We start from the raw sequence: 14,295 nt of genomic DNA on the forward strand, positions 1-14,295 counted from the left end.
AATTTTTTGGACCAGATTTCCTGCATTAAGATTTTAGCAATAACCACTACTGGCCGAACAAATCCCATAGGATCAAACATCTGAGAAATTTTGGACAGCACCAAACGTTTTGTAAATTTTGGAACAACCTTTATTAACAGATTCAGGAGTTGATATTTTAAATACATCCATACCTGGCAACCACGTAATACCCAGAACTTTATTTGAAAAATTATCATCAAGAAAGTCAATTTGATTGTTACTTTCTCCAACCTGACCAGAATCCAAGATTGAAATGTAATTCGAACACCATTTATGCAACGTGAAACCTGCAGATCCTAACAACATCTGTAATTACTTTTTTAATTCCAGAGCTTCTCGAGAATTAGTCCCACAAATAATACCATCAACGTAACATTGATATTGAAGAGCTTTAGAGACAAGAGGCAAATCTAATGCTTTATCTAAAGCCAATTTACCTAAGCATCTGGTTGCTAAGAATGGTGCTGACTTCGTTCCATAGGTAACAGTCTGAAGCTCAATAATTTTTAGAGGTTCATCTGTAGAATCGCTCCAAACAATATTTTGCAAAAATCGCTGATCTGGAAAGTTCTAAATCTGCCAATTATTTCCACTAATTCTGGTTGAACCTGAAAACCCTTAAGCAAAATGTAATTTAAAGACAAACCTGAAGAAGTCTTACTGGAGGCGTCAAACACGACCCTCAATTTTGTAGAAATGGCTTCTTCCCTAACTACGCAATGATGCGCTAAAAACACTCTTTTATTTAAGTTGTTAACATTTGGATCAATAATTTTAGCATGACCTAAAGGAACGTTCCCAATTTTAAATAATCATCCTTATTTCTCATAAGTAAACCTACTTGAAAAGACCCATTTTCGGTCCTTTTACAAGAGTCCAAAAATAATTGCTGTGCCATTTTATCATCTGCGGACAAAAATTTTTTATTGTAAACTTCCTCTAATTGCCAAAACCTAAGAATTGTCTCACTGACATCTGGAACCTCGGAATGACAAAATAAATTAATACCTAGACACTCATTTTTTGTATTAATAAGTATTGATGGACACATAATCCCATTTTTATAAGCTGCCACAGGACCAGAACCACACATTAACTAACCCAATTTTGTATTTTGTAGTACAGGTAATAATGACCCAAGTCTAATAACTTCTGGAACAACAAGCTGAAAGTAAATTTCTGCAGAGAGCAAAAGATCAATTTCAGAGGGTTTAAAATATACTGGATCCGCCAATACTAATTTGAAATAAAAATCTTCTCAGTATCTACAAGTACATGCGGGAGGTTATACTTTTTAATACTACACATCCAGCATTGAACGTGTACTTATTAACCTGGGATTCCAAAGTTAAATTAACAAATTTATCACCTAGTATGCTGTTCCCAATTCCCCCAATTTTAGTAACTGTTTTAGTCCAATCTATGTTTTTTAATTTTTTAAATAATTTTTCAGTCACAAAATTATTTTGAGACCCTGAATCCAAAAGTGCCTGAGCTTGTATTTTTTCTCCATCCCCCATTACAACATTAACCCTTGCAGTAGCCAATAATATTTGAGTCTGGGCGTGCTCAGTATTTGCTATTGCAGTTTGAAGCACTTGTTCTCTATCAACTAAAATTCCCATATCTCTTCCGTGAGATATACCCAAATACTTATCCCTTGAAATGCCCAATAAACTTCCCTGAGGTAAACCCTGATAATGATTTTCTTGAGAATCCCCTTGCATCCCATCTGAACATGATACATTTGCTGACTGTCCCTGCCCTTGAATTTTATTATCATATCGACCCTGATTATCATTATTGACTTGTACTTTGTTTTTATTCACTACATTTTCCAGATTATTCCCTTCGTGTAATAATATATAGTGTCTCCTTAGACATTTATCACAGCCCCTTAATCTACACTGTGTTACACCATGACCTTTTCGCGAGCAATTAAAACAAAATCTACTATCTTTTATATATTGCCTCTTGTCCCCTATATGCAAATTTGAAAATCTAAAATACTTTGTTAATATATGACCCTCTTTCTTGCAAAACCCGCAAATTGATTTAATTTCAGGTTTATATGTTCATTTACCAAAAACGTTTTACCGCGTTTTTCTCTTCCTGGCATATTTGTACCCTTTGAACTATCAATTTCAATATTTTCTAACGCCACACATCTGTTTTCCAAAAACTGTAGAAAGCTGTCAAGAGTTGGCAGCAGCGCACTACTTTCAGATGTAATATTTCTTTCCAGCTCATACGATTTATGAGTTTGATAATCTAATTTTTTCGAAAATAAAAATACCAACAACACATCCCACTCCTTAACAGGCAATTTTAATGCTTTCAAAGAATCAATGTGTTACCTAACATGAGTTAAAAACACTCTACGCTGTTTTCCCGAACATTTAGTTACAGCTCGTGTATCTAACATACCCTTTAAATGCGAGTTTATTACTACTAACTTATTATCATACCGGTTTTTTTAAATATTAATGGCATTTGCATAATTCTCATTTGTAAGGGGTAAATTATTAATTAAGTTTAACGCCACCCCTGACAAAGCTCCTTTCAAATAAAGAAACTTTTGCACATCATCTAATGATGGATTATTATTATCAATTATTGCGATGAAGAGATCTATAAAAGTCTGCCAATCTTCGACTTTTCCTGAAAAAGATGGTGTACTTAAACTTGGCAACCGCGCATTATATTGGATGGCTATTTTGCACTCCAATCCCAGAAGAATGTTGCAAATTACCTAACCCTGTCGCATGATCAACACTAATATTATTTTGAAAGTTGTTTTCTGATTTGATTTTACTTTTTATTTTTGATCAAGTACGAAGATATTTTAATTCTCCTCCCTATCTGTGCCCTCACCCTCTTCGAGGGCTTCTATTTGTAATTGAATTTTACAATATTCATTATATTTTTGCTGCAAATAAATTTCCCTAGTCTCAAACTCACTTATGTCTACCAATCCTAAAGAGACCTCACTATTATTCACAAAATTTTGAATCCTGGTAATGGCACCCTTAATAATAGCCCTTTGTTTTTTCAAATCTTCCATTTTTCCTATTTTAAACAAAACTCTAGATCAACCCTAAATATATCTATAAACCTTTTATACACAACAGTCAAATTAAAATTGATACACCTCAAATTCCACCCGATTAAACTCTTTATAACACCTAAATATTTCATAAAAACTTATATTATGTACCAACTTTCTTTACAAAGTCTAAAACTAATGAAACAGTTTTACCCTAATTTAAATAACCCTTAAAAATCGAACATTTATTGTCTTATTTTTTAATTTCCAAATGCCATAAATAGGATGTTCCCTTGGTATCCAACTGCGCCCGTAAATCCCTTTGCAGCTAGCTCCCAATGCAAAAAAATAAAATATGAAAGATCTGACCTTTATTCCTCCTTATCACATTAGTGTGCACCTATAAGCATAAATTTGCATATCCAACTATTACTGAATTCAGTCACCTCCGGTACCAATAAATCGAACTTGAATCCGACTCGCTGGACCAAACTGTTAGCACTTGCTAACTGTACCTGCTGGTTCTTATAGTTTTTTCCCAAATTCGAAGGACCACTGGCTAATTTTCCCGCATACCTTGTATGCATAAATAATACACAATTTCTTCAACTTCTAATTTAATATTATAAAAATTTTAAATTTTTATGGACCGGAGAACTTAATTAAAAACGTTGAATTAAAAAAAAATTACTTTTAACTTATTGCCATTAATTACGACTTAAACGTTTACATTAATTGTATCGACGTACAATCGGGATGAAAGCCTGTTGTGTAGTCTTTTGCACTGATCAGAGTGATTGCCTTCCGTCTCGCGGCATCAAAGCGCTTTACAAAAACAAAAACTATTCTAAAAATGTAAAAATATACTTTTAAGAATAATACAATAATACTTTAATAATAAAACTTTAAAAAAAATAACATAAATAAACAGTAAAACCTTAATAATACAACTTTTGGAGATTGAAATTATTGTATACTATCTTTGTAAATTTCCGTAATAAAACATTTATTATTATGATAATAATAATAAAACCAAGCAAATTATTACAAAATACTCAATAAACTATTTGAATATCACCTTTTTAACACCTGTCTGGTTTTTCGAGTTACACAACATAACACATTCCCGCTAGGAATGCATATTTAATATTAAAATTGTATAAATAATAAAAAAAATATATACAAAGTTTATTAGTCATAGAACCGCTATTAAACACGTTTAATGTTAATAGGGTTTCCATATACGTGGAAAGTCTTAACGCATTTCTAAATAATTATTACTATAATTTTGCGCCAAAGATGATTATGTAATTCAGAATATAAAATTATTTATGTCGTATTTATTTTGTTTATACCCGTCTGATGCCTTAAGAAATTTCACCTTTAAATATTAAAGGCCTGGGGACCGTAATTACCATGTCAGTTCCATCGAGAAAATTTTAGGCTTGGCATTTACTAAATTAAAATTTATAAACAAGTAGCACGCCTCTGGACGTTTTAGACCCGCTCATCGCTATAGCAACTAAAGTTCTTTGCAAGCATTGATTACAATAATTCCTGTATTGGAATTATAGCAAATTTAATATTTTTTAGTACGCCCCTGACCATTTAAAGCACACCCATCGCTATGGCAACTAAGATGCTTTGACCAATAAAAACTAACTGGAGGCGTGACCACCATAGGCGTGCATATAACTTTTTCAGTAAAGCAACTTTATAATTATTAAAGTTAATTTTGTCGAATTGAAACGCACTTACCGGACGTATCCCTAAAAGCCAGATTGCCAAACTTGGTTCCTACTACGGCACTTTTATAACCGAACAACACCGCGATCAATAAGAACCTGTTCAAGGTCATTTTTTATTTTGCTTTAACGCGACAGTGCAGAAAAGTTACGCAAAAAATCGCCGTTTTTCTCATTTACATTAAATTTGATCGCACCGTTGAATCGTCTTAGAAAATACGGTACTGGGTCGAATGCTGAATACTAAAGTACTGGCCGAGTGAGTATGACGGTGAGACAGGGAAAGTAATACGTGAAGTAGAGTAGGCTAGAGGTAGAAGAATAATTTTATTTAATATATCAGCTTTCGTTTATTTTTTTTCTTCTTCGCGTGTGCATCTTTGAAAGGAGAGACCAAACCGGAATTTTTTAGGCGGGTTTTATCGTTAATATTAGATTATTTAAACTCGTTTTTGTCAGGTAGAAAATATATTGTATTGACTATAAATTGCAAAGAAGCTATGCGATTAACGGACATTACGAAAAAACAATGAGTTCTATTTTTGTAATTTTAAAAGTTCTTATATAAATCTGAATGAAATGAGATAATCCGGAACGTTGTACCTTTTATAGAGGTATTGACATGTCTGGGGCGGATTTAGGGTTCAAAAATGTTAAATTTCGTTATTTTCGTTAAGGACTTTAATTGGTATAGATTTGCTTGAATTCCATCATAACCCTGTATTTCCGTGAAGCATAGTATCAAAATGTTGACGCTAGTGTAATTTGTTCGATTATAAAAAAATTTTATGCCTGGAGGAAGTAATCTGAAAAACGAAAGTCCCAAACTTTGACAGTCTATTTTAACTATAAAAACTATGGGTTCTTAATCATAATGTAAACGGCTTTTAAATACTTTTATACTTGAAAATATTTGCAAAGTTATATGTCTAGTTCCTGAGATATTGTCAATATTGATGCTAATTTAGGCTCCAAACAAAAACTTCAAAAATAGCAAATTTAGGAGTATTCAAAGCGGTGTAATTCATACAGATCCGTCGGAATTTTACCAAAATCCTGCGTTTGTTGTGATCTATAGGTTCAAGTGATACTACTGGTGTAGTTAGTTCAACTACGTAAAAAAAATTCTATACCTGCAGAATAAAAAATGCCAAAGTTTGACAGTCAATGATTGTTGAATTATTTCATCCTTCTAGATCCAATGAAACTATTGGCAAGGTTGTACCTTGAATAGTTTCTGAGTTATTGGTTTTTTAAGGCTAATTTAAGCTAAAAAAATAATAAATTTACCTTTATTTTTTCTATACCCGGAAATACCCGAAATATAACAATCCCAAACTTTGATAGTCGATTATGAATAAACTATAAGTTTTTTCCTTATATTGTCAACAGTTCTAGAATACTCGCTTTCTTTTAACACCATTGAAACTATCCGTATGATCGTACCTTTTATAATTCCTGAGATATTTGCAATTTTGAGGAGAATTTAAGGTCCAAAAAATTCGTCAAAATTAGCAAATTTAGAAATGTAATTCCTATGGACCTGCTCAAATTCCATTATAACTTGGTGTTTTTTAATTTATGAAGTGAGATGCTGCCACTAGTGTCAACAGCCATTTACTTCTATCATAAAAAAAAAAGAAATTTTCATGCTCAAAAAATAAAAAAATGTCAAACTTTGACAGTCGATTACGAAAAAACTATTAATTCTTTCTTTATAGGTTCAACGGTTCTTGAATCCTCCTGTACTTCTAAATACAATGAAATTATTTGCAAGGATGTACCTCTAATAGTTTTTGAGATATTGGCAATTCCAAACTTTAACAGCCAATTGCAAAAAATCTATTGATTCATTCTTCCTAAAGCCTTCTAAACTCAATGAAAATATTTTCAATCTCGTACCTCTAATAGTTTTTGAGTTATTGGCAATTATGAGGCTAATTTAGGCTCTCAGAAAATAGCAAGTTTAGGAATATTCAAAGCGGTGTAATTGCTACAAATTGGCAGAAATTTTACAAAAACCCTGAATTTTAGTGATCTATAAGTTGAAGTGACACCACTGGTGTAGTTAGTTCAACTACAAAAAAAAAGAATCTATGCCTGAAATTACCCGAAAAATGAAAAATCCCAAACTTTGACAGTCGATTGCAAAAGAACTATAAGTTCTTTCTTGATAATTCCAACGGTTCTTGAATTTTTTCATTTTTCTAAATCCAATGAAACTATTTGTAAGATCGTAGCTCTAACAGTTTTTGAATTATTGGCAATTTTGAGGGTAATGAAGGCTTCAAAATAAATTTCAAATATGTCAAAGATATACATGAAGATACCTGAAAAATAAAAAATTCCAAACTTTAACAGTGAATTGCAGAAACACTATACTTTCTTTATTTATAATTCCAACGGTTCTTGAATTCTCTTATCCTACTAAATCTAATGAAAGTATTTTTAAGATTGGACCTCTAAGAGTTTCTAAGGTATTGACAGTTTTGTGGCTAATTTAGGCTCAAAAAAAATAGTCAAATATAGCAAATTAAGGAATTTTCAAAGAGCTATAATTCTTGTAGATTTACTGAAATTCTCTCAAAATCTTGCATTTTCGCGATCTACATGTTCAAGTATTCCCACTGGTATAATAGATACTTGAACTAAAAAAAAAAAAATTTTGGTGAATAATTTTTATATCCGAAAAACCGCAAACTTTGACAGACAGTAACGAAAAAGCATGAGCTTTTTCTTTATAGTTCCAGCGGTTCTTGAATCTTCCTGTCCTTCTTAATTCAATAAAACTATTCGCAAGGTGGTACCTCTATCAATACCTGAGATATTGTAGTTAACTTGGGCCCAAAAAAAAAATCTTCCAAAATAGCGAATTAAGGAATTTTCAAACCGGTGTAATTCCTGCATATCTGCAGACATTAGGTTAAAGTGATAATACTGGTATAGTTAGCTTAACTACGTGAAAAAAATTTCTATACCTGCAAAATAAAAAAATGCCAAACTTTGACAGTCAATGATTGTTGAATTAACTTACCCTTCTAGATCCAGTGAAACTATTGGCAAGGTTATACCTTGAATAGTTCCTGAGTTAGTGGTTTTTTGAGGCTAATTTAGGCTCCAAAAAAATCGCGGTGTAATTACTACAAATTGGCAGAAATTTTACAAAAACCCCGCATTTGTGTGATCTATAAATGAAGTGATATCGCTGGTATAGTTAGTACGGTTAGAATTTTTTTTATTTCTATACCCGGAGGTACCCGAAATATAACAGTCTCAAACTTTAACAGTCGATTATAAATAAACTATAAGTTTTTTCCTTATATTATCAACAGTTCTAGAATACTCGCTTTCTTTCAAAGTCATCTTTTATAATTCCTGGGATATTTGGAATTTTGAGGAGAATAAGTCCAAAAAATTCGTCAAAATTAGCAAATTTGGAAATGTAATTCCTATGGACCTGCTCAAATTCGATCAAAACTTGGTGTTTTTTTAATCTATGGAGTGAGATGCTGCCACTTTTGCATTTACTTCTATCATAAAAAAAAAATTTTCATGCTCGAAAAATGGGAAAATTTCAAACTTTGACAGTCGATTACGAAAAAAATATGGATTCGTTCTTTATAGTTTCGACGGTTCTTGAACCATCCTGTACTTCTAAATACAATAAAATTATTTGCAAGGATGTACCTCTAATAGTTTTTGAGATATTGGCAATTTTGAGGCTAATTTAGGCTCCAATAAAAACTTCAAAAATAGCAAATTAAGGAATTTTTAAAGTGGTGTAATTCTTTCAGATCTGTTAAAATTTTATCAAAATCCTGCATTTTAGTGATCTATAGGTTGAAGTGACACCACTGGTGTAGTTAGTTCAACTACAAAAAAATCTATGCCTAAAATTACCCGAAAAATAAAAAATTTCAAATTTTGACAGTGGATAGCAGAAGAATTATACGTTCTTTCTTGATAATTCCAACGGTTCTTGAATTCTTTCGTCTTTCTTAATTGAATGAAACTATTTGTAAGATCGTACCTCTAATAGTTTTTGAATTATTGGCAATTTTGAGGCTAATGAAGGCTCCAAAATAAATTTCAAATATGTCAAATATATACATGAAAATACCTGAAAAATAAAAAATTCCAAACTTTAACGGTGAATTGCAGAAACACTATACTTTCTTTATTTATAATTCCAACGGTTCTTGAATTCTCTCATCCTACTAAATCCAATGAAAGTATTTTCAAGATTGTACCTCTAAGAGTTCCTAAGATATAGACAGTTTTGTGACTAATTTAGGCTCCAAAAAATATTCAAATATAGCAAATTTAGGAATTTTTAAAGAGCTATATTTTCTGTAGATTTACTGAAATTTCATCAAAATCTTGCGTTTTCGTGATCTACATGTTCAAGTATTCCTACTAATATCGACAGTTTAATTACAAAAAAAAAAAATTTTGTGAAAAATTTCAATAACCGAAAATCGAAAAATCCCAAACTTTGGCAGACAATTACGAAAAAGCTACGAGTTCTTCCTTAATAATTCCAAAGGTTCTTGAATTTTTCCGTCCTTCTAAGTCCAATAAAACTATTCTCAAGGTGGTACCTCTAATATTACCTGAGATATTGTTAATTTTGTGGTTAACTTAGGCCCAAAAAAATCTTCAAAAATAGCGAATTAAGGAATTTTCAAACCGATGTAATTCCTACATATCTGCAGAAATTCTATCAAAAAATTACGTTTTTGTGAGTTTGAAGTGATATCACTAGTGTAGTTAGTTCAATTACGATATAAAAATTTGATACCCAAAGATACCTAAAAAATGTCAAACTTTAACAGTCAATTGCAAAAAAACTATTGGTTTATCCTTCATGATTTTAATGATTCTTGAATCCTCTTACCCTTCTAAACTCAATGAAAATATTTTCAATCTTGTACCTCTAATAGTTTTTGAGTTATTGGTAATTATGAGGCTAATTTAGGCTCCAAAAAATAGCCAGTTTAGGAATATTCAAAGCAACGTAATTCCTACAGATCTGCAGAAGGTCTACCAAAACCCTGCGTTTTTGTAATCTGTAGGTTTAAGTGATACTATTGGTGTAGTTAGTTAAATTACGAAAGAAAAATTCTATATCCGAAATTGAAAAATTGCACAACTTTGACAGACGATTCTAGAAAAATTATCGGTTTTTTCTTTATGAATATAATAATTCTTGAATCCTTTTATCCTTCTAAATCGAATGAAACTATTTAGAAGATTGTATTTCTAAGATTTTTTGAGTTATCGGCAATTTTGTGGCTAATTTAGGCTCTTGTGGCTTTAATTTTCAAAGCAGTGTAATTTCTACAGATCTGCAGAAATTCCACCAAAACCGTACGTTTTTGTGATGTATAGGTTGAAGTGACACCACTGGTGTAGTTAGTTAAACTACAAAAAAAAAATTCTTTAGCAAAGATACATAAAAAATTAAAAAATGACAAACTTTGATAATCAATTGCAGAAAATCTATAGGTTTATTTTCTATAATTCCAATGATTCCTGAATCCTCTCAGCCTTCTAAATTCAACGAAACTATTTGTAAACGCGTATCTCTAATAGTTTTTGAATTATTAACAAGTTTGAGGCTCCTTCAAAAATAGCAAATTTAGGAATTTTCAAAGCGGTGTAACTCCTACAGATCTGATAAAAATCCACCAAAATCTAGCGTTTCTGTAATCTATAGGCTTAAGTGATGTAGTTAGTTCAACTAATCAGTGGTTCAACAATTATCCGAAAAATAAAAATGTTAGGCTTTGACAGTCGATTAGGAAAAAACTATAAGTTCTTTCTTTAAGATGCTAACGGTTCTTAAGTAGTTTCTTTCTTCCAAAACTGATGAAACTATCTGTAAGGTCGTACCTCTTATAATTCCTGAGATATTTGCAATTTTGAGGACAATTAAGGCTAAAAAGAATCGTCAAAAATATGAAATTTGGGAATTCTCGACAAGCTATAATTTCTATAGATCTACTCAAATGTCATAACGACCTAGTGTTTTGCTAATCTATGGAGTGAGATGTTGCCACTACTGCAGTTACTTCCGTTACGAACATTTTTTTTTTTGCTGAAAAACGTATATGCCCAAAAAATTAAAAATCCTAAATTTTAACAGTCGATTACGAGAAAAATATTTAATTTTTTTTAAATAATTCCAACAATTCTTGAATACTGGAGTGGGTCTAAACCGAATGAAACCATCCACAAGTTCGTGCCTCTAATAGATCCCGAGATATTAAACACTGTGTACATAAATAGGCCATAAAAATATTTATATTTCAAAAACATTCCTTACTCTAAAATAATACATTTATAGACTAAATAATAAAGAAATATAGTAAGAACTAATAAGTTGATAGATAAACATTATAAGGAACATATATTTATGAATAAAAGTAAAAAAATCACTGAATCCTTATAGATGTAGCAAGTCTATTCACCAAAATCTCTTTATGTAAGTTTACAGGAACCACTTTGGTGGTGCTTTCATTCCAATCCTTATAAACGTATTCTAGGAGATCACAGTTGTAAACGATCCCCAAAGGCTTATCCGTAAGTCTGGATCTATTATCTACAACAAGAAATCACCATTTGCAGCTTTATCCAGTGACAGTGACATAAGACTTACTAGAAGTTTCTTTGGTGATCACCACATAGTCTTCAGCCTCTAATAGTCTCGACACTAGTCCCAATCCAGCCTCCGGATTACATTTGGCATAAACTGGATTCATGGCAAGAGTTATTTCGTCTTCAGGTTGACGATGCTGGGATAGGATGCTGTTTGTAAGCTCCCTCTTGGATACGATTCCGATTAAATGTACCAGGTTATTAGTGATTCCGATATGGATTATGTCGTTGTGGTTCATAGCCTGTAAGGTTTGTTGACATGTTGCCTTTTCGTGTAATAAACGTAACTCTTGCCACTTGAGTTCTTTTACAGGATGTTCCCACCACCTAGCAATATTTAAATTTTGAAAATAATTAAAATATTCAAGAGAACAAGAATGAGAGAAAGAACATGCAAAGGTGATTGGAAAAGAAGGTTTACATTAATTTTATTAATAGATGTTTAATGCCTCAAACATAAAAAGTTTTGAATATAACTCTGTTGAATTGAATCAATATGTCGTGCCATTTTTATTAATAAATTTTTGTAAATAATTTTAAAATATATTTATATATAATGTTTATCTCTCAAATAAGAAAAAAATATAAATCTTATAGTTAAAAATCTAATATAAGAAATTATAAAGTGGTACGCCCCTGGACCACTTGGGTGTGTTTAAATACACCCCTCTCTATAGCAACTAATGTGCTTGAACCAATCAGAATGAGCTGAGGGCGGGTCCGCCATAGGCGTGCATTCATTTTCATTTATACATTAATTTCTCCAGATTTATTCATGAAAGGCATGATTTTATGTCATGACAATTGTTTGTCATATATTTTACATTAATTTATGGAAAATGGTAATGGAATCAGTTGACTATTCCATTTTTTGGTGATTTTTCCATAAAATTTGGTTAAAAGATTTAACAGAATTTAAATGGAAATTTACTTTAATTCATTCGAATAAATGAGTCGATAAAGTTTTTTTTTTGAAACAATCTGGTTGACAATTTGATCTCAATGCGGTTCTGATTTAAATGACACTTGTCAAAGTGTCATGTGACAACTGACGTTTAACTCATTTACTAACTATCAACGGGTCAAGACGTGTGACATAAGAAACTGAGTCGCACTGGATTTAATTAACTAGATAATATATGATTAAGGCAAAGGAGTTATGATTAATTACTAAAAATTTAGTAAAATCTCTGACATGGAAAAATTGGAGGTTGCATAATGCGATCATGCAAGAAATTCCTTTTTATTAATTAAATTTAATACATAATTATAGGAATAGAAAGTTGATGTGTCGCCCATTATTAAATAAAGAAATTTTATAATTTATTTATTTAGTAATTTAAATTTAAAAAATGTAAAATTACAGTAGTACGCTTCTGGGCGATTGAAGCACGCCCCTCCTTATAGCAACTAATATGCTTGAACCAATCAGAATGAGCTGAGGGCGGGTTCGCCATAGGCGTGCATTCATTTTTATTCTTTATGCATTAATTTCTCCAGATTTATTAATGGAAGCTATAATTTTATGTCATGACAATTTTTTGTCATATATTTTACATTAATTTATGCAAAATCGTAATGGAATCAGTTAACTATTCCATTTTTTGGTGATTTTTACATATAATTTGGTAAAAAGATTTAATAAAATTTAAATGGAAATTTACTTTACTAATTCATTCGAATAAATCGATAAAGTATTTTTTTTTTTATTTGAAACAATCTAGTTGACAATTTGATCTGAATGCGGTCCTGATTTAAATGTCACTTGTCAAAGTGTCATGTGACAACTGACGTTTAACACATTTATTAACTGTCAACGAATCAAGACGTGTGACATAAGAACCTGAGTCGTACTGGATTTAATTAACTAGATAATATACGATTGAGGCAAGAGAGTTATGATTAATTATTAAAAATTTAGTAAACTATCTGAGATGGAAAAATGGGAGCTGCATAATGTGTTCCTGTTAGAAATTCCTTTTTATTAATAAAATTTAATACATAATTATACAGGGTGTTTCAGAAATATGGGATCAAACTTCTAGGGGTTGTTCAGTGCAACAGTAGAATCCATTTGAGTATAGGAACCCATGTCCGGAAATGTGTCACTACGCCATTACGGCCCTAAGACGCGGTTAAATTTAGAAAAAATATTAATTACCTAAATAGGATCTGATGCATTTATTTTTATTTTTTGTATATGATACTATAACAACAATTGTTCAAAATGTCTTCCTCCATCCTCAATACACCGATTTAAACGCCGCACATGATTTCGGCGGACCACACTAAAAATTTGATCTTCGTTTTGAATGATTTCAAATGCTGCTGTTATTCGTCCAATTAAGTCTAGCTCTGATTCTACTGGAGCTTCCTAGACTAAAGACTTTACATGTCCCCACAAGAAAAAATCGAGCGACGTTAAATCGGGTGATCTAGGAGGCCAAGAAACTGCTCCACCTCTGGCAATCCAACGGTGCCCAAACCGCTGAGCCAAATACTCGCGTACTTGTACAGCAAAGTGAGCCGGCGCTCCATCATGCTGAAACCACATTTGCTGTCTAACGTTTAGCAGAACATTTTCAAGGAGTTCTGGGAGAACTTCCTCCAAGAAACGCAGATAAATAGGTCCTGTTAACCGTTCCGGTAGAAGGTATGGCCCAATTAAATAATCATCAACAATGCCTGCCCATACATTGACAGACCAACGATTCTGATGTTTTCTTGGAAAAATTGCATAAGGATTTTCTTCGTCCCAAACATGGCTATTCCTACTATTAGAAATACCGTCTCTTGTGAAAGAGGCTCCATCGGTCTACAAAA

The 14,295-nt window shown here is 31.8% G+C and overlaps 2 protein-coding genes across 2 annotated transcripts in view; both read right to left on the bottom strand.

Annotated features, from left to right (window-relative positions):
• LOC126750092 (mannose-binding protein C) overlaps positions 1–5,070 on the bottom strand; it is a 97,432-nt gene extending 92,362 nt beyond the window's left edge. The window contains exon 1 of the mRNA XM_050459597.1: positions 4,826–5,070. Within this exon, the coding sequence (XP_050315554.1) occupies positions 4,826–4,925 (100 nt within the window). The 5' untranslated portion in view covers positions 4,926–5,070. The remainder of the gene's footprint in view (positions 1–4,825) is intronic.
• A 6,030-nt stretch (positions 5,071–11,100) lies between these two features.
• The window catches only part of LOC126750087 (cystathionine beta-synthase-like), a 28,248-nt gene continuing 25,053 nt past the window's right edge, over positions 11,101–14,295 (bottom strand). Inside the window, exons 7-8 of the mRNA XM_050459590.1 lie at positions 11,474–11,799; positions 11,101–11,416 (exon numbers count right to left, since the gene is read on the bottom strand). Of these exons, the coding sequence (XP_050315547.1) occupies positions 11,250–11,416; positions 11,474–11,799 (493 nt within the window). The 3' untranslated portion in view covers positions 11,101–11,249. The remainder of the gene's footprint in view (positions 11,417–11,473; positions 11,800–14,295) is intronic.

The sequence above is a fragment of the Anthonomus grandis genome, chromosome 2 (genome assembly GCF_022605725.1).
Source record: "Anthonomus grandis grandis chromosome 2, icAntGran1.3, whole genome shotgun sequence".
In the NCBI taxonomy this organism is placed as follows: domain Eukaryota; kingdom Metazoa; phylum Arthropoda; class Insecta; order Coleoptera; family Curculionidae; genus Anthonomus; species Anthonomus grandis.